The sequence below is a fragment of the Tachypleus tridentatus genome, chromosome 3 (genome assembly GCF_004210375.1).
Source record: "Tachypleus tridentatus isolate NWPU-2018 chromosome 3, ASM421037v1, whole genome shotgun sequence".
Classification (NCBI taxonomy): Eukaryota; Metazoa; Arthropoda; class Merostomata; order Xiphosura; family Limulidae; genus Tachypleus; species Tachypleus tridentatus.
In genome coordinates, this window is record NC_134827.1 from 4,603,529 (window position 1) to 4,629,851 (window position 26,323).

General features: G+C 31.2%; 1 protein-coding gene across 3 annotated transcripts in view; it reads right to left on the bottom strand.

The window, feature by feature from the left end:
* Positions 1 to 26,323, bottom strand: part of LOC143246244 (bifunctional 3'-5' exonuclease/ATP-dependent helicase WRN-like) — a 73,582-nt gene that overhangs the window by 18,787 nt on the left and 28,472 nt on the right. For all 3 annotated transcript variants that reach the window (XM_076492643.1, XM_076492642.1, XM_076492644.1), the window contains 5 exons: positions 15,454 to 15,560; positions 9,427 to 9,587; positions 8,193 to 8,284; positions 3,575 to 3,647; positions 2,151 to 2,259 (listed from right to left, as the gene is read on the bottom strand). In XM_076492643.1, coding sequence (XP_076348758.1) covers positions 2,151 to 2,259; positions 3,575 to 3,647; positions 8,193 to 8,284; positions 9,427 to 9,587; positions 15,454 to 15,560 — 542 coding nt within the window. The remainder of the gene's footprint in view (positions 1 to 2,150; positions 2,260 to 3,574; positions 3,648 to 8,192; positions 8,285 to 9,426; positions 9,588 to 15,453; positions 15,561 to 26,323) is intronic.

Here is a 26,323-nt window from a genome sequence, read left to right on the forward strand (position 1 = left end):
AGTGGAGGTCTCACATAATGCCATACCTTCATGTCGTATCATAAGCCTTCTCAAGGTCAAAGAATACTAATACAAGATGTCGTATGAGAAAGGCTTCTCAGATTGGAGTTCCAAGTCAAATCAGATAGTCCATGGTGGAGTACTGTCATAGGAACCCACACTGGGTGAGCAAGAGAAGGTTGTTTGATTTGAGGAACCAAACAAGACAACTCATTAACCATCCTCTCTAAGATCTTACAGAGACAGCTCGTCAAAGCAATTGGGCAGCATTTTGAAGGAATCTTGGGATTCTTCCCAGACTTAGAGAAAGGTAGGAGAATAGCCTGGCATCATGCATCAAGAAAAACATTCTCCAGAACTGACTCATAAACTTTCTTAACCATAGAGGTCAAAAGACTTTTCATATGATTTGAAAATGAATTTTTTGGAGACGTCGAGAAATCAATTTGCACTCCCACTGTTTTAGTTAGTGGAACAAAGTGCAGCAGCATATATCTGAGGTGAAGTGCTGTATCCCTTTTTTTTCCAACCACTTCAGGCAAGAACGAAAGAAGGATGGGTGAGAACCATTACAATTAATGCAATGAGAGTTTGTTTCGCACTCACAGGCATCATGTTCATTGCCGCTGCAAGTAGCACATGACACAGAATCATGACATGATGTCTTTGAGTGACTGAACTGCTTACAATAGAAACATCTGAGAAGGTTCAGAATATATGACCATACCTTGCAATTAAGATAACTTGCCTTCATGGTGGCAGGTGGACGTGGTGACATAAATGTCAAAATGATGACATTGGTCAGCATCATAATTCCATTTTTGTGAGTGAAGATACACCTCACTGGAGAAAATCCTTAGGTGGAGAAACCAGCAAGGATCTCTGAATCAAGGATGTTCTTCAAATCCCTCTCAACAATAACTTCTCATGACAAATTCAAAGTAGCACAGGGAGTAACCTCAATGGGTATATCCCCAATTGCTTTAGAATGTAAGAGGAGTTCACTGTGTTTAGGAATGGATGTTTCCACCAATATGTCACCAGAGCAAAACTTTTTAACTGACTTAGGAGAGCTAGCAAGTACCTCTAGTCCCTTCTTAATAAGAAAGGGAGACATTTGCCTTAAAGGTTCGTCTGAGAGAAAATGTAGCATATGAAAATGAGGTACAGGTGTTACAGAGGTTGAAGATTGCTGCTCAGAATCTTCAAGATGTGGTCGTTTACCTATGGACTTTTTTTTCACTATTTTATTTAAATTTTTATTTGGAGGATCCATAATAAGGAAGAATATTTTGGTACCCACTGACCCCACCCACCATGGACCTCAACGAGGAGACACATTACAGTGCCAAACAAAGACACTGCAGCAACGTCAGGGTTTCGTGAGCACTATACCCAAATACCAGCATCAGATATAATATCCAAAACATCCGAGGGAAAACATCGAACACTGGTACTTGGTTGACCTTAGCCCAAGTGGACCAGCCAGTTGACCTTAGGGGGCCCACCTGAAGGCTGCTCGTCTACAGGAATTCAACACCAAAGTGGTTTGGTAGGGTTGGATCCCTCAACCACCAGAATCCTCTCTTCCCCTTCATGGGTCACCATAGCAAACACATGGGTGGATGTTTAGGCCCCAGAGGAGGTAAACTGAAAGAACAGAACCTTCTCTGGGAGATCCCCTCACCATGTACAGGAATCCTCACCAAGGGAAAATTATTCTTTAACTATTAGTTAGAAGTAAAAAACTTATGAGTAAATTAATACTATGGTGAAACCAATGTCATTAAAAGTTCATAGTGATTATTTATTAATTTTTAACTTAATTAGCATGATAAAAGTCAAACTTATTTCAAACTTATATATTCAAACATCTAATACCGCCCTCTACATTTCAACACACAGTTACACAACCCCTTTCAAACATGTGGTCAGCTTCCGGTCAGTTACCTCTTTCTTTGTGAACCCGACGATGACCAATGAAGGTCGAAACGTTGTTCGCTCTTCTATGTAAAATATTTTCTCAACCCAAACGAGCCATTTTTGCATATAAATTTTACAAACTTATTTCTGTTTACAAAAGAAGATTAAAATTTATGAAACTAAAATCAACTTTTGATCAAAGTTTTCACATTATATAAACTACTTACTTGCTTACTATAAAATCACTCTGTGCAAAAAATACTTGGCAGATACTTGGCAATCCATCCCTTCCAGCACGCCCAATTTCTTGATAGTAGGACTCAATATCTTTAGGTGCTAGTGCATAAAAAAATGCTACTGAGAATCCACTGTCACCTAACACACATTAATTATTTATCTAACCACTAGAAATAAATTTAGAAAGTACAGTAACACCTATAATAAATATATATAAACATGCCAAGCCACATCATCAAGAGGAACTGTAGTTCTGATGGTCAAGTGATATAAAAACAAACTGACAGAGAACTACTAGACATTCTTTATACAGCACAAATATATTTTAAGGTGCAGCCTGAAATAATCAAGGTTAAATGTGTAGAAAAAATATAAAAATATCAATATCTGTCACAAATTTACAAAATAAAAAACAAGTATTTCTGCCACGTTTTCCAATAAAAGTTTAGCCACTTTTGAAAAGACAGTACATGATATCTAAACTTCCACAACATTTCACTTGTTTGTGAACAAAATATAAATCAGGGAATGTGTCTACTGGGACATTTATATTAAACTCTTTACTTATGTTTTAAATATAAAAAAATGCAGCACAATTTCTCTTTATGTGCATTAAAGTACTGATTAAAAAAAAGAGAGAAGAATGGGAGAATGTTTGGAGTGAGTATAAAATGTAGGTCAAAATTAACAACTGTTGAAAAAATTAATATGAAATAAAATAAAATTTCGACAATTCTGAAGAGGAAAGGGTTACCAAGGTATATTAGCTATTCTTACTCTCATTTATGTGATGAATGTTCACCTGTTAAGACAACTAATTTTAGATGTGAAAGATCATGTTTGTCATTGTAAAAATGTTGGGAGACTGGTTTCCCAACATTACTGCTAATAATGGTTGTTGTATTAATAAAATATCTATCTTTGTTGTGTATCTGTAATACAAGATTTTTCAAAAATACAATAAAAGACTCCAGGAGAGAATTTATCATTTCTCAATTGCTGAAATTTACTTTCAGGTGGTACTTTTTGCCCTCTAGGCCCCTCTGAGGCTCATCCTGGACCTTCACCCCACCCTTTCTCTCTTCCCACCTTCTGATTATATTCAGTCTCAACTTGGGTATCTTCTCTCAAAAGTTGGTGAGAATTCTGCACAGATTTAGATTAATATCTGGCTATAAATAGAAATATAGGGTCAAAGAAATGCTTCTTGGGTATGAAAAAATTGCAAGAGGTTGATCCTGAGCATATAAACATTCAGTATGATATGTAAAATACAATACTTCTGATTTTTTTTGGCAATATATGCAATTTTCTGGTATTTTTATGGTTTTAAACATTTGTTTGATAAAATGAATACAAGAAATGCAAGTAATTAAATTCCTATTTCATAGACCTTTGCCTTTAATATATTTACCTCCATAATGAATAATCCTTCGAACATCAGGTTTATCAATTCCCATTCCAAAAGCAACAGTTGCTACTACTACCTAAACAGAAGAAAAAAGTTTAGTGCAAAATCAAAACTGCCAAATTATTTATCAAAAAACAACCAAAACAATCAAAGATAACATTTAGCTAAAACATTATCAATCACAAGTTTAGACACCTTCATCTTAATTTTTATTTTTTCATAAAAGTTCTTACTTTACAGGACCTTAAATGTTTTTATATAAACCACTTAATAGCACTAGTTTGCTTCATGTCATTGTTTGACAATAAATACCTTACCAAAAACTTGAATATCAAATTCAAAATTTAAGTATTTAATTTTAGACTAGTTTGAAAATGTGTAAAAAAAACAACAAAAGAGTGAAAGTATATTGCTGTGAAGATTAAAATAAACCTGAAAACAAATGCACTTATAATTGCATGATTGCAGAGTTCAGCATCTTTTTGATAAACACTTGTGCATTTGTACAACTACTAAAGTCTGAGTTTACCTAGTTACCCTTGTTTTTTTCTAAATCTTCTTTAGGTGCTTTGGGAATATGCTATGAACACATCAGATGACAAGACTAACACTTAGAAACAAGTTATGTGACAAAACAAAGTAGGAACATACTATATGATAAAACTAACAAACTGGGAACACAATGATGATGAAATGCACAAGTCAGGAGCATGCTATATGATAAGTCATGATGATGTTACAGGATGAAAGTAACATGTTATAAACATGCTATGTGGTGAAATTATAAAATCAGGAACACTAAAGCTAGCCATAAAGTATGCTGATGAGATATTTAAGGATATCTGTTCTAAAACCTTTTAATTTCCACTAGAAAAAGGCACAATAAAAAAAATCTTAAATAATGTACAATAACAAATGAAAAGAAAGGTGTGAAAGGAATTAGTCTTAACTAATTAGTTGGATTTGAAAGTAAATTGTCTCTCATTTGAAAAACAAAAATTACACTTGTTGTGTATTATATAAATTGTACATTAACTTTCTGTTTGCAATATAAGAATTGTTAAAAAAAAAAAAAGGTGGGGACAGATTTTTTAGGGACAAGGAAACACCTAGAGACTTTTTTTTTTATAACTGATAGATCTCTACTTATCATTCAAAAATCTTTAAAATGTCTTATAATAAATAATAAACAGCAACATGATTTGATAATAAATGTAAAAAGTACAAACAGTTGTAAGAAAAAAAAAAATAATGTTTGAGTCAAACAAGCTTTGCTCTTGCAGTTTCTTCATTCAGGCATGTTATTTTGGAGTTACATATGTTTGTCTTGACATTAAACTTCTTTGGTTAACATTACCATGTTTAGATTTAACTCAACATGCATAAATATTTAATTAAACAAAAGCTAGGAAGCCCACATACTGTTTTATCATTAGGATAAAACTGCTCAAAAAGGATTTTTAAAGTATCATTTGAATATCATATCTGAAAAAATCTTGTCTTACATACAAATATACTTGTTTTTTTTCTAAACTTTGTACTATTTTGACCACATGTATAAACGTTTAGGAGAGTTAAAATCATTTTGGTCAGAAAAGAATAAAAGCTTTGCTTAAATTACAAAAACTTCATCTAAAAGCTATACACTAGTACTGTAAAACTATAGTACACCTGAAGACAAAAATGATCCCGTCCATAATGGTGTTAAGAATTACAAAACTTATTTAAAATACCACAGCACTTTGACCTATCTCTTTCTTAAAAAGGTTCTTTATAATTAAATGATATTATAACAATACTACAATTTAATAAATGCAAGTAAATTTATAATGAATACCACTAACAATTATGCTTTCACTTCTTTACCAGTCTCATATGGAAAAATTTTATCAATTTCTCTATGTGTATGTAAAAGATTTCTTTTTCACTAAAGGTGAAATTGAAGAGAGAACCATAATTCACATACCCAAATTATGTTACAACACGGTGAAGTAAACCTGACTCAAACCCCACTGATATTTTATAATCTGTTTTTCTTAAAATTGACACAAAGCTATTAGAGGGCTATCTGTGTATGCAAGCCATCCCCAATGTTGAAGTGAAAGGTTGAAAAAAGAAAACAACTAGTCAATACCAACTCTTCTGCTATAGTTGAATAGTAGGACTTGAACATTACTCTTATTAGATATATATGTGCCCAAAATGTGATTTTGTTATTGGTTCAAATCCACAACCCAACATACTAACCATGGGACCTTGCTCAGATCACCTAATCTTACAATTTTAATTTGCACAGGATTTATAATTAAATATCACTTGTGAAATGTACATTCAAACTCTAGCTGGTAAATATTTACATTTTATATTTCATAATGTTGTTACATATAAATAGATATTTACATGTTATATTTCATAATGTGATTACATATAAATAGATATTTACATGTTATATTTTGTAGTCTGGTTACATATTTGATGCTTGAATGAAAGAATAAATTACTGATTCTGATAACACTCTTTATGTTGGTTTTATTTCACACTTTTAGTTACAATTTAACACAAACCCCCTCACAGGATTTTATCTGTTTTGTTTGTAGTGTAAGCATAAACCTATACAATAAAATGTCTGTGCTCTGCCACGATGAGTATCGAAACTCATATATATCGAGTTTATAGGGTTGCAAGTCCACAGGCATTGGACAATATCACTATGCCACTGGGAAGGCCAAAAAAAGATTTGAAACTCTGCAAGCTAATGAAAAGTAATAAAAGCCACAAAAGCAAACTGTTCAATAATCTTGCAAACAACTGCAACAACAAAAACATTAAACACTGTTTGACAAGACCACAAATCATGTTTACATAAAAGTTGGTAAAGCTATACAAAAGCTATGTTAAATCTTGTTTAAATTACAGGCAAATAAAAAGCAAAGAAAGAACAACTTTGAAAATACAGTTGTTTTTCTGACAAGGTCTAGTCTTACAAACCCAAAAGCATTTATATCAAACAAATCGACAATATTCTTGCAGGATCTTCTAAATCATCCACTTTTACTACTAGCCAAAGCTAAACATTTTGATAGATGCTAAAATTCATGTAAAGAAAAAAACTGCAAAAAGTTCAAATGTATGTGGCAAGCTAACAATCAGATTCACATAACTTCCCTTGAAACAAGATTTCAAAGAGGTAGGTTGAGTCTTTAGTCTGCTCAAAATTTCCTATTTTTTTAGAATGAAATATAGCTTAATTACTAAACTTGATAAATTATAATGGAATTCTATGGTGTATCAATATAGTAATTTATAATTTTTTGGTAATTCAATTTATTATTTTTGGTTATATTATGTATATATATATAACCTAAAAAAAATTATTTCATTTCATGTCCTCCAGGTGTAAAATTTCTTAAGGCTTAGCAAGCTACAAGAAACAGCAACAAAGTACAAAAGTCATACCAATTCTATGTTCCGTGTTTAAAGAAAAATAAACTTAAGAACTTGTTTGTAAATAGTAATAATGAATACACATAAATAATGTATAATAATTAAAATGTGACTGTATTTTACAAAATACTAGTCCACTGAAACACAACCAATACAGGTCACTTTGTAAAGACTAAAGATTAGTTTTATATTATTTAATACTGTAACATGGATGCATGAGCCTTGAATCATTGTAACTTCTGTGATGTTAGCCAAAAATGACTGAAAGGTCAGCATAATAAAAATAATAAATATACATAAATGTATAATGTCATGACATTTAAGCTATTCAGACTAAACATTTGTTTTTCAGTTATAATTAATTTGTCATTCTAGAAAGAAAAAAGGATAATTTATATTTATTCCCAAACTGTTATGTTGGTTACAAGATCGGTCAAATCTACTGACCATGTAGAGATATTCCAATTTCAAAGTAAAAAATAACATACAAAGTATAAAGTTTTTCTTAAAAATACTTTTACATGTCAGAAAAATTTGAAATTTCCCATGTGAAATCTTTATAACCTATAGGATAACTATAAAATTTTTAAGAAAAACTTTATGAAAAATTACTCTGCAAATTACATAGTAAACATTCTTAAAGAAAAAACTGTAGGAGAAAATCTTTAAAAGTCTTAACACTTGATTCAAAAACCTGATTTTTTTTTTAAACAAAAGCTTTATAGCTTTTACAGATAATCTGCAAAATATTGTAAACATATGAATACATTATCAAAAATAATTGTATAATTACACTTGAGGATACTTTAGTGGTTACAGCTGGGGTGGATTCTACCAAACCCGTAAGGAGAAAATAATATAATAACGAAAATTCACGCAAAAAGCATAAAAACTACTACAAATGTTTTACATGTTGCAGTTAGTATACTTATAATTATTCTGTACTGTGATGCTTAGACCTTAATTAATACAAATGTTGATAAGTTCTTTCTGCACTTCTTTTTTTATATAAAGTATTCCAAGTGTTTACTTGGTTTCATTATAGCAAATTATATAGTTTCATACTAACAAACAGCTGGTATTTTTCTTTCCTAATTTTTTTATCATCAAAATGAGGTATCAAAAATGTCAAACTTTTCTTTATCTAAGGATGTATATGGCTCTACTAAGAAAATACCTGGACTTGGTCATGCACAAATTGCTGATGTGCCTGAGTTCGTTGAACAGTGGTCATTCCAGCATGGTAAGCAGCACAGGACAAGCCCATATCTGTGAAGATGAAAATAACTTGGAGAAAAATATTCATATAAACATATCCAATTTTTTACTGTAAACAACTGTAATAAGCCTTTTCTCTGTTCTGCAATGTGATTGGTTGCTCCAAAATAAAACACAGTACTTCTACTTAATTGTTTTTTTCTTTTAAATACTATAAACAATTTATAAGGAATTTATATTACACTTTCTATTCCAACTGATGCTTAATCCCTAGTTTTCATAAAACAATAAAAAAAAATTATCTTTTTTACTAACGTTCTGATGGAAAACCACTGACTGAAACTGGGGAAAAATACTGAGAATTTCCAAGTGGTTTAAAAACCACTTGCAGTTGCATACAAATTCATCTCTTCTCATCCTTAATAATTATATTTGATTTATTTCATTACTTTTTCTGATTAAGTTAAAAGTAAATATTCCATTACGATTTTGGTTTCTTTAATATTTATAAGGATTTAAACTAATAAATGAGTTACACAGATAAAGGAATAATAAATACATACAATTTCTTCTGAATAACTGTTATTTGCATTTTTTAAAAACTTTTGTCTCTGTATAATTATTGTTTTTATCCCAAAAATTATTCATAGTCTAACTACTTAAAAGTTTTGGACTTTGTCAGTAATGTATGCTAAATACTTTCAAGTTCATACTGAGTCTAGAAATATTACAAGTTTTTTTAGCTATTTTGCAATAAATAAAATGGTTAAAACAAATAATATGCTAAACATATGTATTTGTTTTTAGGCTTCCATTAATTTCTACAATTTCCAGGCTATTTAGTTTTTCACATTTTTCTTATATGATGGCAATAAAAAATTACTTGTGATAAAGACTTTATATAACAGTTTTTGTTCTAAATGATGCTTAATCCCTAATTTTCATAAAACAATAAAAAATTATCTATCTTTTTTACTAATGTTCTGATGGAAAACCACTGACTTAAACAAGGGAAAAATAAAGAGAATTTCCATTTGGTCATTAATAAATATTGTATTTGTGAAATATCCAAATCTGTAATTATGAAGTTGCACCAAGAACCAACACTTTTATCAATTAACAATTAAGGTCTGATGGTGGTTATACTCTGACATTGAGAAATTACAATAAACATAAATATATATGAGAAATACCTTGAACTGTTCTAGCAACTAACTCAGTGGAACTTCTAGTAGGGCAGTAAATAATTATGGCACCATCAGATACTGTCTGTCCTTCATGATTTCCTAAAATTTTAGTCAAATCTTTCTCAATTGAAGAGCTTTTCATATAAACTTCCAAATACAGATTTGGTCTAAAGGATAAAAAAGAAAGCAAAACAAATCTACAGATTGCCTATATCAAAATAATATTAAGTTCAAAAACAATATATATTAGTTTAAATGACACTGATGAAAATCTGTGTTTATACAAGGTATTCTTTGCAATTTCTTTATTGTTGTTTTCATTACAATTATTGGTTAGAATGTTAAATACATTTAATTTCAGTATTTTAAATTTTTGTTAGCTTATATATGTATTTAAGACTAAATTAAACTCCTACATTGGCTCAACTTATCAAAATATTATTTGGTTTATTGTCAAAATTGTTGTTTACTGTGAAAGTACCAAGCTGACAAAACAATGTATTTTAATATTTATACGTGAGAGCATAACTACATTTAAGTAGTTGTGCTCACTGCCTGGTTGATTTTTAATATTTTTGCTCTAAGAAGGTAGCTTGCTCTGATCAGAAGTTAATATTAATTTGTAAGATCTTTGCTATTTGATTTATTTAATAAGAAAATCTAATTTATATTTTCTCCTTACAGTTTACTTGTACTCTGGTACATGGAAACTATATCCGAGTGACAAATCTGTTAAAAACTTATTACCTTGTTTGCAACTGATCCACGACCATTTTCACTGTTATTGTATAGAAGCAGAATTTTTAATTATTTTTTCCACTCTGAACTTGCTTAGAATTTTATGAAACTTTTACAGCAATTGTACAAAAGCATACATATATTATACATTTATTCTGTTATCTACAGAAGGATCACTAACAATGCAAGCTTCGTTATTATTACACAAGCATACGTTACCACAAACTCCAATTCTGTAACTTGTGTATTGAACAAAATATATGCATAAATTTAATATAAAAGGGCTTATTTCTCTGAAATAATTTCAAAGTCTGTTGGAAAATAACTGGGATCCCAAAAAATTGTAAAATATGGTCAATATTTTCTTAAACTGGCTTAAATTTATAGGTCTTCTATTTTGAAAGTTATTTCCAATAACTATTTATCTTCCATCACATAAATAGCTATTCTTGTTCAGTGATGCCCTCTGCAGGCAAAAAATGTTTTGCACATACTGCAAGCCTTGAAACTTCCACCCATCTAGAACTGAATAATTCCAATGAATCTCACACACAGATTATCATGTGACAACCCTCCACCAAGAAGAGTGTGACACTTTCTAGAAACGTGTCTCATATTCAATTCTATCAAATTATCAGAGTATTGGTAGAAAATGGAAGTATCAGTTTTAATGAGAGAGGAATGGTGGGAAGTGTGAGAGGGGATAAGTATTTATTTGAAATACATTTTCAGTATCACAAAAGTATAACTTTCAAAACAACACATTATCTCCTCTCATATAAATAGCTATAATCCCACATTGAATAGGATGAAAGACTGGTACAATGGAAATGAAGAAACATCTTTCAAAAACAACCACAGAACACTCCCCAAAAGTAGATCTTCAAAGTCAAAGATAATATGTGGGAAACCAAAAGACCTCTAAACCAGGTATACCCAGTGCAGAAAGATACTGCATATGTATATGGGTGGAAACGTGTGGAAACACATCCAAATTGGAGAGAATTATGGTAAGATAGAGGTATGAACCACACATTATAAGTGATCTTCTGGAATACCCTGTTGCATAGTGAAATCTAGACATCCATTAGTAATAAAGAGGGAAAAATGAAAAAAAAGGCCACTGAAAAGGAAGGAAAGCATAATGAAAGATCACTTACCCAGTCAAAATCTCACCAAAGCCTGAAGAATAGCTGCAGGCAGAAGAATACAACCAAAAGATAAAGAAACTGAGATCTAATGCAAATAGTGAGAGACAAAGAAGATGAGATTCCAATAAAAAGGTAAAATGTCTTATTTAATTAGAAAACACCTGGAACAAAGTGCAAGAGGAAGACCATAAAAAAGAATATGCCAACTGAATTAAAAGCTGATTCCAATTGGTGAGGGTGGAAGTGGAAAGGTCAAAAACAGAGGATGTCTGCCAAGGAATAATGAGGCAAGAATGGATGACGTCGAAGGAAGAAATGCAAGAAATATAACAGCAACGACCATGTACAGGATATAGAAGTCTATCTTCAGACCAAGGATAAATGCAGGAAATGGAAGGAAGGAAAAATCAGCAAAAAGAAAAAGCCACCTTCTTGAACTGCTGTAGTTTTGGGGAGGGGAAAAAAGATACAGATAAAGTGGCATATATGTGGATCAATAAAGAATAGATGAAACATCAAGGGCAAATGACAACCACAGGCTAAGAGAAGAAAGAAATACGTCTTAATGGAAGAGGTGAAACAAGGAGCACATACATAGTAGTTTGAACAGAAGCAGAGGCAAATGAAGGACCAGAATTATAACAAAATCTGGAAGAACAGCTCTCCGAGGTGACCGAGGAATCTAGAAGGAAAGCATCAAAAGGGAAAGAGTAGGAGAGGTAAAAATTCTATAGCATAGTGAAAAATAAAAAGTGTGGAACAAGGCGACCAAAAACTTGAAATCAAGAAGACAGAAGACCCCCAATCGAAAAGCGAAGTTAGGAAATTTGCAATATAAAGAACAGTGGGTTGAGCAGGTGAGAGCCCTTGACCTAAAGACTTTGGTGACAAATGTTTCATTTACATTGATAAATTTCCCTGAAAAAAAGGGCAAATAGAAATAGCTAGAAAAAAAGCTATCTGTTGGGACAAGTTTTACCTCCTAGCCAAGGACCAGATAAAAACAGGACATGAAGACAATAGAAGGGCTGAGCAAAACACAACAGACCAAGACTGGTAGAAAAGGGATGGAGGAAGAGGTAACAAAAGGGTAATTTGGAGCTAGAGTTGTCACAGGAACCACAAATGAGCCAGCAAGTAAGAACCAATCAGAGGGACCTAACATGTAGTGACATGGATAAGCAAAATCATCCTATGTCAACTAGGAATAGACACATACAGGTATTTCTTGGTTCAATACTGACTGAAAGTATCTACAGCCAAAGCAAGAGGATGAAGGACTGAAGACCAAAATAGAGGCAGTTTGTTGTTGAGATATGCAGCAAATGCTCTGGTGTGACGAATACCCCACTCAAGATAAAACCACTGGGAAAAAAAGAAGATACAAAATATAAAAACACTAGGATCAAGAACAGGTGCTGTCTTGTTGACAGAATAACTGTTGTAATGGATCCTAATCAGATCATTTATGGCCAAATGTAAGAAATGAACAAAAACATGACATACAGTGAGAAAGTCCAAGATGCAAATATAGTAAGACCTCTTGACCACAGTATAATGTCTTGAAGCTTTCTGTTTATCAATCCATGCTCCTTAGCCCTGAAGAGATGCATCCAAAAAAATGTGCAATTCTGTCAATGTAAGCCTTAATCAACTACCTATGCAGATCACTAATAAGGATAGGATAAAATGAAATAAGAGCCATCAAAGGACCCTGTGCAAGATTCTACAGGTTGTGAAGAGTCAGGTTATGTGCATAACCAAAGGGAATAAGGGCTGCTGTGAAAGATCACATCTTTAAAAGCAATAAAACTCCACAAACTGTAATAGGAGTAGTAGTAAAAACATGGAAAACTGAAAACTCCATTAAATGAAGTTGAAGAGGAGAAGGTTGGGCACAACTGAGATCGTTGATAAAAGACAAAACAAATGGACAAGATACTGAGTGGGCTGAAGGACTGATTTCTCCAATTTGATCAGTCAGCCCATTCAAGCTGCTTCCAGCAGCAGCCAGTGAATTTGATCAGTGGACTCCTATTCAGAACAAGCTAACAGTAGCCATTTGTCCATGTAATGATGAAAGCTCAACTTGAGAGCATGTAAATGACAAGTGAACTTTTGAACATTTGATGAAAAACAAACATACAGGGTTAAAGCAAGCCTGAAACACAGAGCACAAAACTGATAAACCACTCATGGTGAACAAACCAAATACAGGGACGCAATTGGCAAGATATCAGGATATGCAACATCAACCTAAGTCATTCACAAACCCAGAGAAAAAGGCCTCTTAAAGGTGAAATGGCTCCATGGTAAAATAGGACAGAATCAGAAAATTATTGAGGCAGGACAAATCTATTACAGGCAACCAGTCTCCAGTTTTCTTTGGGACAACAAATAACCTGGAGAAAGATGATTAACAAGTTCCATGACCTGTTGAGACAAAATATCTTGTACCTCCTCAGATAAACACTGTAGGATTCTAAGTCACAGGTAAGGAAATGAGTACCTGAGACAAAGGAATGGGGAAGAAATAAGTCCCTTCGATGAAATTCAAATAATAAATGGGAATAAATTTCTACAAGAGCATACGCACTGGACAAGAACAAAATGGATAGTCACTGGTACTGTTGGCTCTGTGCCCATCTACATCAAATAAAACAACAAGAGGAGGACCCCTGGATGAAGGCACAGGTAAAGTTAAATAAGATAGGAAACAGGAATAAAGGCTTGTTTCAACTATGATTTTAACAAATGTGAAACCATACAAAAAAGTGTAGTGTGTTGATGCACAGACTCCACAAGTGATTCCTAAGCCTCAAGTACATCACGAAAAACATACTGCTAAAGAAAAGGGGTCATTTGTAAATTCCTGAGATAAAGGGGTAGTAAATGAACCAGGGACAAAGCTGCATCTTGACTTAGAAAATCCCCAAAAAAAAGAAACTTGTATGAGTAAAGTGAGAGGTTAAGAGGACAAACATTTCCTCTAAAATACCCTCGGGAACTCTGTTGATCACTTTAGAAAGGAGATGAATAGTATATAAAAACAACAAAGGACATAAAAAATTGGGCATGGGATAAACTCACAGGAAAATCGGGGACAGCCCTCACATGGGTGAAATTAACCCCCTCAACTGCTTAAAGTCAAGAAATGGATAGTCAGCCTGATGGTAAGCTAAAGCAAACTGACCCATAGTCTGTGGATGGTGAGGCATGATGACACCCTCAACCAATTATGAAGCAAATTACTCAGCATGAATCCTGGCATCTCGAGAGGGTGGGAAAACCAAATACTGAGAAGAAAAAGGTGTTACACAAGAAAGAAGAATGAGGATCATGAGAAACAGAGAAAGTGGAAAACACACCTGAGAAATCATGTTTAAAAATGCCATACTGAGCATAGCTGATTCCACTGATATAGCACAGGAAAACACGAAAAAATTTGATGCTAGAAAAAGGGGCAATCAAAATCCTCATAAAACTAAATAAGTTTGGCTTACACAAGAAAAAGTGGGGCAAGATCAGGGAAAGAAGGTTGACCCATGTATCATGGTAGATAATTGCATATAAATCCAATGATGGATCTCCCTCACCTGCAGCGTGTGAAATAGTTAGGAGGTATGATACCTAAAGTGGTAACATTAACCTCAGAATTCATAAATGAAATAAATCAAACAAAAGTGTTTGATGTGTAAAAATTCAAGAGTGAGAGAAAAAAAAAAGAGTAAATGAAAAATCTTTCCACAATGTAAAGATAAAAATAAAATAAAAATTAATGAAGAAATTACACTTTGGAAACTAAACTATTAAAAGTGTTCAAATCATCCAAAGACCACAAAACAAAAGACATCTTAAAATGAGAAGTGAATGTCTGGCAGAAGTGAGTAGAGAAGGTTGCATAATAATTTGCATACAAAGTGGATTGGAATCACTAAATTTGATACGGGTGCAAGTTTCAAGGCTTGTGGCATGTACGAAAAGTTTTTGCATATAAAGAGCAGCACTAAACAAGTTATTTATGTGAGTGGAAGTAGCATACTTATCGGAAGATTTCTTTGAACATTCATATTATGGTATTTGTAAACTGCTAAGAGTTTTTTTGTTTTCCAGATTTCACTTTTATATAATTGAATAACATTACCTGTCAAAGCTGGAGCAGGTAACTGTTAGATTTTTTAATCTAAGTGAAGCTATAATGTCTTTTTTTACAAGAGGTGTTGCTGTTGCTGTCATTGCAATAAAAGGAACCTGTTCAAATGAAAACAAGTGTTTATTAACTTGCTTCAGAACAATGTAGTCTCATAATGCAATTTTCATTGTCATATAAAAAACACATAAAAGACAAAATAAAACATTTATACACTTACACGTTTATACAAGAATACATACTTATGTCACAATCAGAAAGAAATAGGTCTAAATATTAACGACAGCCCAGTCCTTTTCCATCTGAATGTGGTTACAGCAAATACAAGTACAGTGGCTTGAAAACTATTGTGGTTCAAAAAACATATCTTGTAGTCAGATAATTAGTTAAATTTTTAAAACTTTCTGTACATGTATTTTGTATTAAACCTAGGCACAGTGGTCAAGTCCTTTGGATCTGCCCTGTAGTGTCAAATTAATATTTACAATAATTTCATATTTACTACATGTATTATAAAGACATTTCCCAAATGCAAACAAGCAAAAAAAAAAAAAGTACTAAAAATTTGTCTGTAAATTTACAAATTTAGTCTGACTCAAATTAGCCTGAGTGCAAGGTAATTTAAATATTAAGAAGAAATACACTAACTATAACAAAAACATAAAGCAAAAGTTGAAAAAGTACAAAATAAAATCAAAATGCATTTTTCCTTTTAAGAATGACTGTAGATTGTAAAAGAAAATTTAGGCCCTTAATCTTTACACAGAAGCTTTCATTTCATTTTGTTGTTTTATCACTCTCTAAATCACATCTAATAAACTAGTGTAACAAAACAATAAATTACCCAATAAGATCATAGCTCAAGTTATGGTAACCAAAATACTGAATACGAAAGAGAATATACAAAGAAATTTTTACTTAATTTTTTCATTTAAACTTTACTGACAAATATATTTTAGATTATCAGATAAAAATTAAAATAAAAACAAGAAATTTAGTACTTGCATATAGGCTCTTACACTCAATCATCAATGTGTCATCAAAACTTAAACCTAGTTTCTGGTGGATGATCAAAGGATGTAAACTTTTTTTAAACATTCAAATATCCAATTTAGAACACACAATGTTAGCACTAAAAGAAATATTATGTCTGAAAACTATCACAAATTAACTGGTTTTCTAAGTAAGCTATAAGTGGGTTACAGAAATTTCATGAGCTGGTCAAGGTTATCCCTGACAGCAAGAAAGAAACTGTTGACCAGTTAATTGAAAAACTGTTGTAAGAAAGAGGTAGTCTTATATAAGAACTTCAGTGAATTAATATCTCATCTTTCTATTGGTTATAGATAATCCAATAGGAACTATCAGTATGAATTACTTGCCTTTTTTTTTTTTTAAATAAAACATGTGACAGGAGAGTTTGAAACATGGGTTTGAGTTTTTGATCTATATCTCAGAAAAGGGAGAAGACTGAAGGCTTTCAGTTTACATTAGGTTTTAGCATTATCTACACATAAATAATGTGTAATTTATTTCAAAATTAGAAGATCACATAGGTTTGAAAGCATATCTTAAATGGGTGATTTGGAGCAAAGTGTTGTGTTACACAGGAGTGAAAATTTAGAGTCTATCTTACTATTTCTACATCAAATTAAATCTTATATAAAATCAAAATGTGAATTACAACTGTGTTTTAATACCAAATTCATTGTAATACTTTGACAGTAACATTGTTTAATAAATTTGTGAATGCATGACATACACACCTGGGGTGAACTGACATTCTAATAAAAAGGACTTGAATAGTCATGAACTTGCATTAATCCTTACCTGATATGAAGGTTACATACTTGTGACCAGTTCATGAAACTTACACTTGCTTCACATACTTCTGTATCATCCATGAAATTTGTATGTCACATGCAAGTGTATAGGAGATACCAAACAGTCAAGCAGGTCAGACAAAATTACATAACCTGTCATCACAGGTATACTGGTGATGCATATTTGATAAAAGACATGAGACACAAGCTCCCTTGGTGTCTTACATATACAGCCAACACTGAAATCAAGTGGATGTTGAAGTGTAGAATTATACAATTTCCTTTGAGTATGTATAATGAAAATTATCCATAATTAAATTAAGAATCGTGAGAAGCTACACTATGAATTCCATCTGACTTAACAGTGCAGTGTACTCTGAGTCTTTTTTCTGGAGAGAAGCAGTGGGAAGTCACACTAGGAATACTGTTTTGAACTTCATTACTCTCTCTAATGATACCTAAACGTATTCAACCAATCTGACCTGCAGCAATGGCTTCCAAGCTATTAGTGATGTAATACTACAAAAAATATGTATATTTTGTTTATATTGTTATATCTAATATTTCATACTGTTTATACATCCAGTTTAATTTAATAGTAAGTTAGAAGGTTTATTAATTTATTTTTGAGTAAAAATTTAGTTTAGAGATACTGCTAAGTGTTTTATTAAATTCCTGAGCTGGATATTTCAAGCAGAAACTTTTCTTGAAACACATTTCAATTGATAATACACAATATTCATCTGAAACAGCTAGTTTATAGTCAGAAAACCTCATAGACATATATCATAAATAGTAATTTATAATATATCTTATTACATACTTATTATAACAGATTGCTTATAAAAAACAATCAAACATGTTACGTGACACAGTTGCTATCATAAACTTCTTACATCAGGATTAAATTTGTTCTCTACAGTAAATTCTCTTTATTTCCATTTATTATTCTGTCAAAGCAACATTTAGCATGATATTGTATTGCATTATACACTAATTAGCCAATAAAATGGAATCCAGTAAAAAAATGACATTTCTGTTACAGAAGTTTTCAACAGTGAATTTATTCATGGAAACAGCCATTCTTGGTCTTACATAAAAGATAATTTTGAATTTGTTGGAAGTGAAAGTGCAAGTGAATAAAAATCTTAAAGTGTTTTGTTGCAGCACAAGTTGTGTTTGCCCAAAAAGAATATTTATAGTCTATAATAATAAACCACCAGTGATGGTTAAAATAATGAAAATATTTACTTGCGTAACAGTACTGTTACTTTAGAAAATATTCACTCAATTAAAAACAAAAAGTACCTTTTGTTGATAACAGCTTAAGCAAAAGTAACAAATATATACAGTACTTAAGTTGCAATAAAGTGAAAAGTATCGGTAAAATAGGTAATGAGAGCATTATTAACAAGTTGGTTGCCACAATGTTATAAAATTTGTTATTATAGCTGTGCTATCAGCATTATAAAGCTTATGTAATCTTATTATGTGGTCTTATGTGATAATATTTGACATCCCTAGTCTGTTAGTGTGTATGTGTGTTGTTATTATAGCTGTGCTATCAGCATTATAAAGCTTATGTAATCTTATTATGTGGTCTTATGTGATAATATTTGACATCCCTGGTCTGTTAGTGTGTGTATATACCGTGACCTGTCAGCGAGTCAGACGGCACGATAATAATATTTACTGTGTGCAGAGTGACCCGCTGGAATATTCATCATATATTTTCAATAACTCACTATTCTTTTCTTTCCAGATTGCAACGTCTAATTGAATATGCAAAAACTGAATTATAAATGAATATATGAAAAACCTCATTTACATCTAAATCATTTTATGGATTATCAACTCAACAAGGTACAGATAGTGATAAGCCATTTAGTTCTTTTTCTTATACAGATAGTCATGAATCATCAAACCCTTACTAATAAAATCAACTATGTCGGGTGGTCATAGTCAACTCTCAATTATGTCAAATGCCGATAGTTAACTGGAATCTCTTAGTCAAAGCAAAAATACTGACAATAAAAGTGATGATGCTGTATTCCCAACCAATACTTGACACAAAGTGTATGGAACACATTGCAAAAGCTTTCCTTTCATTGGCAGCCCAAGCATACTAAGAATAATCCATTCAAAAGATATGAGGGGAAAGTTATAAGTGGTAAAAGATGAGACATTCCTGATGTGCTGCATGGCACTGGAAACAACTTTACACTACATGCCAAGGAAAAAATTACAAATGAAATTAATAGGTGGTGCAGCCCACAAGTGGGTTATGTGGCACATCAGTACAAATTTGGTTTGACCCACCAGCAAGTCACATAGCAGCCAATGTATGAAAAACAGTCCAAATTCAATTTAAATTCACTTATAAAAGGCACTACCAAATATGAACTCAACAAACTTTATTGTATTTTTATTAAAACAATCAGTATTACTGTCCACAGTACAGCTCTTAGCTACAGGAGCAGCTGATTTTCAAAGTTCTTACTAGACAGATTAGATTGTCTGTGTGAACAAGAGCGCTGCAGAACTAAACAAATGCAACAATACTTCATTTTTCCCTAATTCTGGAAATCACTTTTTAATAAGAAGAAACACATTGGTTACAAACATCCCCATTTTGAATTGTTTTTCACAAAAAATAAAATTTTTATTTTATAGATAATAAAAATTTAAACATCTAATTACATACTTGAAATAAGCTTCAGCATAGCATATGCAATAAATGTTTATAGTGTACTGTGTTGCATTCACAAGTTTAACTTTGTATTGTTTACTTTTACAGATCCTATCTGGGCATGACTTTGCACTGGATTAACTCAAAGCTTAAAAAAGAACATACAGAGCTTGTTTGCTACCATCTCAATGGCCACCATACCGACAATCTGATTACCAAAGAGCTGGAAGTAGTTCTCATCAAATACTACATTCAAGACAAAATTACTAAGACCACTACTAACAATTGGTTCAACTTTAAGGCATTCAGATTGATTACAATTATTTTTACAAAATATTTTTTTCATCAGTAAATTTTATATCAGTGACTAATATAAATATAGATAAACATATATTAATTTTAACTTTTTTTCTTCCAACAGGACATTGCATTTCATATCACCTTGACTATAGAAGGACATTTCTGAAAAAAAACATATGGTTATATTTTAGCATTCCTCACAAAACCTTGTAAGATTCCATTAAAGTTTATAAGCATTTTGTACACAAAGAACAATATTATTTTAATTACACCTTTCTAATAAAAAGTTTATTTATCACTAACAGTTATTTACATTCTAACTGTTAAAGTAGTTCAAGTGCAGATGATTTTCATTCTAAGTATAAATATACATTTCTTCATTTTATATGCTTAATATTACTTTACATAACCTCTAGAATCTCCTAAATGAATATCAGAAGTTTTTAACATATACATTTATCTTATTTTACATCTTTGCTACTTTCTCACTAACTAACTGTTTTATCAACAAACAATGTAATGAAATTATTATAATAAGGAAAGAAAAGAGTGTATATCTCCTACTTTTTGTAGAATATCTTTAAAGACACTGTTTTGGTTATTTTCATAATTTTAGGTCTTTTCCTTTATATCTGTAGTTAAATTATAACATTTTATATTCCTTACTGTCCTTTACCATTTAAACTTCATCTTGACACAAGTCAGTGGTGTCCTCAAGGCACATTACAGTGTTTCTGGAAGACATGCAAAATGTTTGTGCACAGCACAATACTGTGACCCTTGAATACTGGTGCAAAGTATAATGTACATTTAAAAATGTTTAAACTTTAAACTCTGTATCTTGAAACAGAAGTAATATATAATAAATTAAAATATAAAAATTAGATCTAAATATAATTTAAACTGTATCTAACTATAACATTTAAGCAAGAAAATTAAGTTCTATAGTCGAGCAAGCAGCCAACAACACATGTACTCTATGACAATTTCAAAGCAACCATTATTAGATAATAGTGTAAAATGAGCTCTTTCTAATGACTATATACCTGCATATGTAACTTCTATACGTAGGCTATAAAGCTCAAACAAATTTGTTGAAGGCAAGTGTGTCACCTGTCATGGGTTTATAAAATTTATTACATTTCAAATGCAATTATTCAGAGAAATTTGAAGTGCACCAGTCAAAAGGTTATGTAAGCATCTAATAGTTTAGCATACATCTACATATCTTCATTAATACGGTGGCAGAATTTTTCATAGTTCATTTGTCAGGTAACAATACATCTTAAGTTTTTTAATAGATTTTTAAAGGTTTATTTTCAGATAAAAGAATTAAGATTTTGAATCATAACATACTACAATGTTAATTTGCATAAATTGATAGTAAAAAAATGTTTAATTACATTTTAATGTAATAAAGTGACTTGTGAAGAAGAATGTTCAAAACGGTGCCCATTATGAAAGAGTTAATCTATAAAAATAATGCAGTTGCAACTGAATTTCTGTTCAGATCTTTCTCATTAGCTTCTCAATATAAAACAATACAAATATTTCATTAGAATTATAAAGGCATTTGTTTGTTACATGTTATGATTTCAAATAGCCTAAAACTGAGTTAAACTGTAATTCAGATTTAGAAGTTAAATAAATGTCAATATGCATCCAATTTACGATATATGCCATCAAGATTGATACATAGCTTTCTTTCTTGATACAAATATATTTTAATACATAAATAACAATACAATTTATAATAACAGTTATTACAAATAATGATTTATATACAAAAGTTTTACAAACTTGCACACAATATTGAGTTCATGATGAGCAAATTAATTTCAAGTTGATATAGGTATAATTTACTTAACAGGGAGCTAACTAGCTCTTTACCAATCACACAAGTTATTCACAGCTGAAGTTATGTAATGCCTTCATAAAAATACTAATATCCAATGCTAATCTGCTGAAGTTAAACATTTTGTAACATTCAAAATTTATAAACGTTCCTGCTCAAATATATGAAGTTCCAAATTAATAAATAGTAATCAGTTATAATTTTTTAGGTTTATAGCAAACCAATAATATACACTGTATTTTGGCAAATTGCATTAGTTAATTTTATAAGCATGAGGCATGTTTCTAGAAATTTCAACTTGCACAACAATACTGACAAAACAATAGCATTTGCATACCCACACAGTACACTGTTGCTTCTTACACTCAAGAAGCTTCAATAACTTTAGAATAGGTGGGAATTTCACAATATAGATTTAACAGTGTAAGTTACGTACACTGCTATATACAAATTTAACTTAAACAAACGTCAATAATAAAACAAATATATAATAGTAAATCCATCACATGTTCAAGAAGTTTGGATTAGGATTACATATTAGCTTAAAAAATTATAATGAGTAATTTAGTACTTCTTTGAAGAGATGGTGAATAAATTAGAAAAGAGGGAATACTAAGAGAGGAATTTTTCACTATTCTCACACTAGGGGAAATTGAGGATTTTTTCTTAAATATTGTCTTAAAAGTTATAAAATTTAAGAACTTAAATCTTTCCTAGACAAGTGGTAGCACTACATATGTGGGGATGGCTCAGATTGTTTATGAAAATGATATTTTAAATATCTTGTGAAAAAGTTCATTAGAACTTTACAGTATTAAAAAGTGTTTTCTTTTATTTATAAGAATATCTATGAAATAACTGAGTCAAAATTTCTGGGAATGTTTATAAATATCACAATAAAAAAAGACTGAATGTTTTGTTTTTCCTTATTCTGCTTTTTTACTGCATGATAATAGAAAAACCAAAACAATGGTGTCAACCAATTTCAATGAGATGACATATTTTCAAATGGAGTATCTGCTTTTATCAGTATTATCAGTAAAAAAAATTAAAATAATAAGAATAATTCTTGTGTAAATGATGTTATCATTACCCTTTGAGTTATATAGCTTTCTTAGAAAATTTTATTTCTTTAAAAGGCTTAGGTACAGGGCAAAGCAAAAAAATTACCAGTAAATAACAGATAAACAATAAATATTACAATTGGAATTTCAATGTATTTAGAACTTGGTTATAAATACAATCTTGCTGTGTCTATTGAAACACTGCATTAAAAAAAAACAAAAAACACAAGCAAACAGTAAAGAAAAACGTTTCAAAAATGAAATAAAATAAATGAAAGGATGGTTAATATCAATCCTTCAAAAACAATGAAAACAAGATAGGGGAATGGCATTTGCATCATCCCTACTATCTTGTTTGCATTGTTTCTCAAATACTGACAATATTAGTCATCCCTACATTTACTTCCTCTTTTGAAAAGTTTTTTTCTTTACGTGTATACTAAAAAAATATGGTTTATTAGCTACAGTTTTATGCTATATTTACTCATCTATCATGATAACAACATGTTTTAATTAAATTCTAAATGTAGCTCACTAAAACTCACAACAGGCACAGAAAAATATGCCCATAGTGAGAAAGACAAATGAAGTTATGTACATACAAGTTTGTTTGACCACAAAAATTCTTTTCAAACAGAGTATGATTCACCTATTTAATGAATAATGCCTGCAAGAAAGCATAGCTTAAATGCTGTGCATAAAAAAAGACAAGATAAGAAAACTCTCAGAAAGGGCATGGAAACTAACATGTTTTGTGGGTCAAGGTAAGTATATACTATTATTGGTAGTGTTTCTCCTTTCTCTTATGTTTTGATAATTATGCTTTTACAGCCTGTGCTCCTAAACTTTGGAACACTCTCCCTATCGAGCTACAATACACACAGTCTGTCAGGTTTTTAAAATTATTTTCAACTCGTATCTCTTTCACCTAGCATTCAATAATGTAGAGACGAGTTAATGACAGGAACTTTAAGTAGCTAACACTGGCTGAATGAGTACTGTATAAGAAAGTAAATTATTATATTATAATAACTGCCAATATGGCAAAATTATATCAACATGGTACTGCTAAGCTATGCCACATATCATACACACATCTGTTTTTATACTACTCCATTTATTTTTACAAGATCTCCTCCACTAAACCAAGGGCTGAACCTGTAAGTAATGGTGCTGAGTAAACCATACTCTATTCAAGTGATGAAGAACATGTAAATAAGATACACCTCCACAGCATTTACAATATTATTAGTAGTGAGATAACAGTCCAGTGAGCTTTACTTTCTACACAAGCATCTTCAATGTATGATACATACACTTAATTTAGTAGCAACCAGTGATGAAGAAAAGGCTTTGGTGACTGTATGTTAAAGAAAGCATTCTGACTGGAAAAAACAGAACTACAGCACTATAGCAACTGATTTCATACAATGAGAATTCAGCAAACATTTTGTTGATTCATATGCTACACAGTGGAATTCGATGTATGATGCATTCATACACATGGAGAGCATGATAACAAAGAGAAAGGTTTCAGTGAATAAAAAGAGTGATGAACTTGGCATGAGCATCACTCATTTCCACCTTCTGGACACATACTTTATCAAAGAATGCATAATCTTCATGTGACCTGTAGCATATATGTTAGACTTACTTTTAAGTAAAACTAAGACCACTTCTGCTAACACTTACCACATGTTTGAAAAAAACCGAAACACATTTGTGGTAAACTACTCCAGACTTGCAAGACATTTGTTAATACTTTGATTTCATGGATTTAGAAGTACTTTGAAACTTCATTTTCACCCACAATTTAAACTGATGTGGATTAGCTTGAATGCTAGCAAAGAAACTGTAAAACAAATGATGAGAAGAAGAGAGGCAGAAACAAAGAAAGTTCAGCAAATACTGATTTATGATGACAAGAAACCCACTTTAAAAAAATTCCATTCTAAAGAAAGCTGGTTTGAAACTGTCTTTATCAACCTGAAGATGACCTAAGAAGGTCAAAATGTTGTTCTGTACTTTATTTTAATTAAAGTTTCTAATACCCATACCAGCCGTCTTTAGAATACAAATTCTGATTTAATTGGTTTTTCATCATTTTTGAGCATATTTTGTATATTTGACTTTTAACTTTATACACTAAATTATCGTGTATTCTTAAATGTTGGAGTTCTTATTTATCTTATGAAACCCAGAACTTGTCTATTATAGCTCCTGGACTGTGTTTGTTAGATAACTCATTGAACAAGTCACATCAGTTGTCTACCACGTTGGAAATTCTGGTTTCCCTTTTCTGTCAAGTGTGTGTGAGATAGCAAAATCCTTTTTGTGGTTATGTTTATCATTCATTTATTACATCTTCCTATTGTTTAGCTTACCAACCTACCTACTAGTTAATCATTTCTACTTTGAGTAAATATATCTCTGTATGTACAATGAAATTGATACAAGCTTTTCTAGCTGTAACATACAGATATTAACAATGTAGCAATAGATTATGCAAGTTTATGATCACTTTCCTGATCTACTCAATAAATACATACCCTGCCAGTAGCTACATTAAGAGAGAGTCACGAGACAGTGAACAATACAGTTAGTGAATTATTGATGCTTATTAATATCAAAGGCTACCTTTGTGTTGTTGCATTTTTTTTTGGAATGAGGTTTTTTCTTTCTGATTCTTTTTCCTGATTCCATTATTTGAGATGATATTGATGTTTATGATACAATGTTCATTAATTTCAGTGTCAAGTCCTGACTGGGCACTGTTTCGTTAGTGTTGAATTTATTTCTAAGTGTTGTTTTAATTGAATTGTTTTTTGTGAGTACAAATTTATAAAAAAGAAAGAAAGAAAACAAAGAGCTGAAACAGTTAAGAAAAGTAATTTGGAACTTTCTAATCAATTCTGCAGTAAGTTTGGAGAAAAGAATGGCATTACATATGTTATTTCATATTTTTCAGCTGTAAGTTGATGATTTATTTATAAACTTGACGATCAACTATTATGTTGTGTTGAGGTAGAGGAAGAGACAAAATATAAAATTTTACTGAAAAAAGAACATTTGATATTAATTTAGGATATCCTAGAAGTTTTGTAAATGAGACTTGAAAACTTGAAGATGAAAG